The 5,238-nt window shown below is 61.2% G+C and overlaps 2 protein-coding genes across 2 annotated transcripts in view; one reads left to right on the top strand and one right to left on the bottom strand.

The window, feature by feature from the left end:
* Window positions 1-3,684, top strand: part of SLC6A17 (solute carrier family 6 (neutral amino acid transporter), member 17) — a 26,018-nt gene extending 22,334 nt beyond the window's left edge. Inside the window, exons 8-11 of the mRNA XM_004689672.2 lie at window positions 247-439; window positions 991-1,150; window positions 2,673-2,835; window positions 3,262-3,684. Coding sequence (XP_004689729.1) covers window positions 247-439; window positions 991-1,150; window positions 2,673-2,835; window positions 3,262-3,630 — 885 coding nt within the window. The 3' untranslated portion in view covers window positions 3,631-3,684. The remainder of the gene's footprint in view (window positions 1-246; window positions 440-990; window positions 1,151-2,672; window positions 2,836-3,261) is intronic.
* Window positions 3,668-5,238, bottom strand: part of PRR21 (proline rich 21) — a 2,451-nt gene continuing 880 nt past the window's right edge. The window contains 1 exon segment of the mRNA XM_012730024.1: window positions 3,668-5,238. Within this exon segment, the coding sequence (XP_012585478.1) occupies window positions 4,524-5,238 (715 nt within the window). The 3' untranslated portion in view covers window positions 3,668-4,523.

The following is a 5,238-nucleotide window of genomic DNA, read 5'->3' as shown; positions in this document are numbered from 1 at the left end:
GCTGCTCCCCTCAGCAGTGTACTTCGTCAGTCGGCCTGTTCTGCTCCCCACTCTGTCTCTGGTGAATCCTCTCTCCGCCCCTGCACCCCAGTTCTGTATGCATAAATAAATAAATCTCATAAAGGAAATGACAGGGCGTCGATGGGGGTGGGCCTGTGAAAGCAGCAGCAGCTCTGCTCCAAGGGCTGCGGTTGGTCATGGCCCCACTGAGCTGGCCACTGAGCTGGCCTCTCCCCCTGCCCTCAGTCCGTGCAGGGCACAGGCCTGGCCTTCATCGCCTTCACCGAGGCCATGACGCACTTCCCCGCCTCCCCGTTCTGGTCTGTCATGTTCTTCCTGATGCTCATCAACCTGGGCCTGGGGAGCATGATCGGAACCATGGCGGGCATCACCACACCCATCATCGACACCTTCAAGGTGCCCAAGGAGATGTTCACAGGTAATGTCTACTGGGAGCCCCCTCGAGCCTTGTGGCTTCCTCAGGGACGAGGGCCAGGCTGTGGCTCTGACGGTAGAAAGGTCGGCTTCTGACCCATCACTCTCGACCCTATGCTCAGAATGGGGCATCCCGTCCCCTCACCCCATCTGGGACATGGTGGGGTCTGGCTATATGCCAGGGAGAAGGGCGCTCACAAGGCAGGAGGAAGAGGCAGTTTGGGAGTCCCGCAGCCTGAGCTGGGAGACGGGCCTCTTTCTCGGTTCACCTGCTCGCTCGCTCCCAGCGCCTGCTGAATCATCCCCGTAGGGGTGGCCCCTTCCGTGCTGACTTTGCGCCCCGTCACCCCCTGGGAAGCTCCCCGCCTAGTAGAGGGGGCTCAGAGCCTCCGTCTCGGGACCACCTTCCCCTTTGCAGGGCTGGGCCTGCTGGAGGGTGGGCTGCAGGCCTGCTGGGGGAGGTGACACGGGAGGGACCTGGGTGCCCCCCAAGACCCCTGGGGCCCCGCCCACCCTGCACCTTTGCCCCCACACCGGCCTCCCGGCTCTCTGTAGTGGGCTGCTGTGTCTTTGCATTCTTCGTGGGGCTGTTGTTCGTCCAGCGCTCCGGAAACTACTTTGTCACCATGTTCGATGACTACTCGGCCACCCTGCCGCTCACGGTCATCGTCATCCTGGAGAACATCGCTGTGGCCTGGATCTACGGAACCAAGAAGTAAGAGGGCTGAGGGGGGGCCTGGGTGGGGACGGGCAAGGGTCTGTCCCAGCATCGCTCCCTGGAAAGCGCTGCGATCCCAGAGCTGCCAGGGAGCGGGGAGGAGCTTAACGTGGCCAGAAAGTCAGAGCTGAAATTGCCCTTGCAGGTCACTAGGGAAACGGACTAAGAGAGAGGACGGGACACCCCAGGCCCGGCTGGCCGGTGAGACGCAGGCTGTGGAGGGCGTCTCCTGGCTGTGGGTTCTGACCTTGTCCTACATCATGGAAAAATCACCGCGGCACCTCGGTGCGGCTTGGGTTAAGCTTGTTAAGCAGTTCCTGGGTCCACAGAGGCCTGTGCTTAAAGGACTCGTGGTCTTTAGCATCTGGGGTCATTTGGGAGCAGTCTGCATGGGGGAGATGGCTTCGGCCCCAAGTCTGGAACTGAGCTGGGCGAGGAAATACAGCTACTAGAAAGGATTGGGTGTCCTGGCCTGAGCCTGGGGCCGGCACAGTCGTGACAGCCCCGGTCTCCTTCCTTAGCAACAAATCTGTCCCAGAAGCCCCAGGACCCTGCCCCTCTGCTCACTCAGCAAGGCCCTTCCGCGACGCCTGACCTCGGCCTTATGCTCAGACTCTCACGGGGCTCTGTAATAGCCATCTGCGTCCAGGGAGAGATGGGGAGTATTGGGGGGCGGAGGGGGGCGGACAGTTAGCCAGGGTTGGAAGAGAGTTAGACCAGATGGGCTCCTGATCTTCTTCCATCGGGTGAAGCGCCTGTACCCCACCTCAGAATACTATTTATAAGTGTATCAGCTAAAACATAGAGGATTATATAAGACACTATGTTGAAAAACAGCACAATAGTGTTTGAAACCAACTCTAGCCGTATCATTTGCTTTCTTTTGATTGCATTAAGTTACCCGACGTCGGTGTGGGCCTGATGACAGTGGTAATTGAGCTAGGGATGAACAGAAGTGATGTTTGTAGGTTATCGCATTTCCACAATTGTAACGGTGAAAAGCTCTTACCACTTAAACTGTGATTTAGTCAACTGGAGGAAGCTTTGCTGCTCCTGTAACTGCTTCCATTGATAATGAAAGAAATAGGAGATTTCAGCTGTGTGTGACTGAGGTCGATGATTTTTAGGCTACTCATGGCGCACAGCCTACCCAGAATTCCACTCACAGACCAGTGCTTAGAGACCCCTCCACCTTCTGCCTCTGAATCGAGGGGTGTGCCTGTCTGCCTTTCTCCCAGCAGGGGGAGGAGACAGCAAGGCCCATTGTGTGGGGCTGTGCTGGGGAGAAGAGCTGGCCAGTGTGGGGGAGCCTGCTGAGGGGTGTTGCGTGGGTTGTATCATATCCCTGGATGGGGAGTCAAGCTGGGGGACAGAACAACGCAACGAGAGCCTTGGGTGTGAAGAGCAGCAGAGCTTAGGACGAGGGGCTGACAGAAAAGGCTTCTTGGACGAGGCGGTCATGGGGGCAGGGGCAGGTTCCGTGGGTGCTGACCGCTGGGCCTTCTGCTGCCCCTGGCAGGTTCATGCAGGAGCTGACGGACATGCTGGGCTTCCGGCCCTACCGCTTCTATTTCTACATGTGGAAGTTCGTGTCTCCCCTGTGCATGGCCGTGCTCACCACGGCCAGCATCATCCAGCTGGGGGTCACACCCCCAGGCTACAGTGCATGGATCAAAGAGGAGGTGAGGAGTGGGGGGCGGGCGCCCCAAGCCCAGGGACATTGGTACCTTTCTTTTACTGCCATGGGAGAAAGAAACAGACCCTGACAGGACAGCCAAGGCCCAGCCAGGGGCTTTGCCTCTGAGCCGTACCCGCGACGGCAACCCAGAGGGCAAGGGAGCACCATCTCTGCAGCTCGCATGGGGGGCACCGAGGGTCAGGGAATTCAGCGTGTCCGTCCAGTCTTTCGAATCCCTGCCTTCCCTCCATGTCTGTGGCCTGGAGTTACCCACCCGTTTGGTGTAGAAGCAGGCTCGGCCCCAATCGGGCGGCACCCCCTGACCACCCCCATCTCTGCTGGTGCCTGGCCCAGATGGTGGGTGGGGCGGGGGAGGGTCCTGGCTCGGGGGAGGGGCCAGGTGGCAGCCCTGCCCCTGCTCACGCCCTAGGCCGCCGAGCGCTACCTCTACTTCCCTAACTGGGCCATGGCGCTCCTCATCACCCTCATTGTGGTGGCCACCCTGCCCATCCCTGTGGTCTTCGTCCTGCGACACTTCCACCTGCTTTCCGACGGCTCCAACACCCTCTCCGTGTCCTACAAGAAGGGCCGGATGATGAAGGACATCTCCAACCTGGAGGAGAATGACGAGACCCGCTTCATCCTCAGCAAGGTGCCCAGCGAGGCGCCCTCCCCCATGCCCACCCACCGCTCCTACCTGGGGCCCGGCAGCACGTCGCCCCTGGAGAACAGCACCAACCCCAATGGACGCTACGGGAGTGGCTACCTACTGGCCAGCACCCCTGAATCAGAGCTGTGACCACCACCCCCACCCTGCTGGGCTCTCCCCCACACCCAGACTGCCCATGTCCAGGCCCTCTGCCCAGAAGAGCGGGTCAGCCCTGCCTCAGCCTCCACCCCTGGCCCAGCGACTTCAGCGCTGTCCACCAGTCCAGTCCCAGCCCCAGCCCAATCGAACCCTCTGAGATCCTCTTATCAAATGACAGGAATAATCCGGAAGTCCTGGCCCCAGTGCAGGGGAGACTCCAAGTGGCCACTTGGGAGTCCCCCCCACTGCCCTTCCTCCCTGGAACCCGCCACCTGCAGTTCTGAGGTCTCAGATTCCCTGTGTGCTGCTGGGTGAGAGACACCCGGTGGGGTGGGGGTGGGGAGCCCCAGAGTTTCCTGACTTAAGGCTGGGGTGGGACACAGGTGCCAGGCCTCAGAACTGGGGTGGCCTTCTGTTCTGTGAGGCAGATGGTGCCCTCGGACTTGGCAGCGGGCTGAGGGGCTCCCCTGTGCCACCCTAAGTGGAGACCCTGTGTCCACACTGGGGGGATGGATGTGCCCCAGATCCCGCTTGGGAGGGGATGTCTGGGCCCGAGCCCGTCCCCATCTCCTTTAGGACCAGCCGTCCAGTCCCCCGTCTACTCCGGCCACCCTGGAGCCCAGACTGGCTCCGTCTGGCTCCCTGGGAGGAGGGGCAATGCTCAGAGAGGCTTCCAGAGCACACTCAACTGTTCACAGCACAATCCGAGGGTTCGGAGCACAATTGTGAAGCACACTCTCTCCCACAGCCCACCCAGGCCCACCTTCTCGCTAGCAGGCGCTTCTCCCTGGAGTGGGGGTCCCTGGAGTCCAGGCGCTCACACCCAGAGCCTTGCTCCCCTGCCCCGTGGGCCGCCTCTCTCTCCCCGTATAAGCACAGCCAGCTCACGGGCGTGTCTGGTGTGGGCACCTCCGAGACCTTTCCCAAGCTGCCCCGGGCTGGCGGCTGCTGCTGAGAGGGCCAAGCCTCCGTCCTGGGGCCCGGGCTCCGCAGCCCCCACGCACCCCTTCCTTTGAGTGTCCCGCGGAAAGGGGCTGCCCTTGGAGACAGACTGGGAGGACCAGAACCTGACTAGAGTGTAAATGTCCACAGAGAGATGGGTGGGCTGATGGGAGGATGCTTGGAGTGACGGGAGGGTGGATGGAGCAATGGGAGGAGGGATGGAGCAAGGGAGGGTGGATGGAGCAAGGGAGGTTGGATGGAGCCACGGGAGGAGGGATGGAGCCATGGGAGGAGGGATAGAGCCACGGGAGGATGAATGGAGCCACAGGAGGGTGGATGGAGCCACGGGAGGATGGATGAAGCAAGGGAGGGTGGATGGAGCAAGGGAGGGTGGATGGAGCCACGGGAGGAGGGATGGAGCCATGGGAGGGTGGATGGAGCCATGGGAGGAGGGATGGAGCCATGGGAGGAGGGATGGAGCCACGGGAGGAAGGATGGAGCAAGGGAGGGTGGGTGGAGCAAGGAAGGGTGGATGGAGAAAGGGAGGGTGGATGGAGCGACAGGAGGAAGGATGGAGCAAGGGAGGATGGATGGAGCAAGGGAGGATGGATGGAGCAAGGGAGGGTGGATGGAGCCACGGGAGGGTGAATGGAGTCA

The sequence above is a fragment of the Condylura cristata genome, unplaced genomic scaffold (genome assembly GCF_000260355.1).
Source record: "Condylura cristata isolate star-nosed mole 26May11 unplaced genomic scaffold, ConCri1.0 scaffold00026, whole genome shotgun sequence".
In the NCBI taxonomy this organism is placed as follows: Eukaryota; Metazoa; Chordata; class Mammalia; order Eulipotyphla; family Talpidae; genus Condylura; species Condylura cristata.
This window is presented reverse-complemented; position numbering and strand designations above follow the sequence as displayed.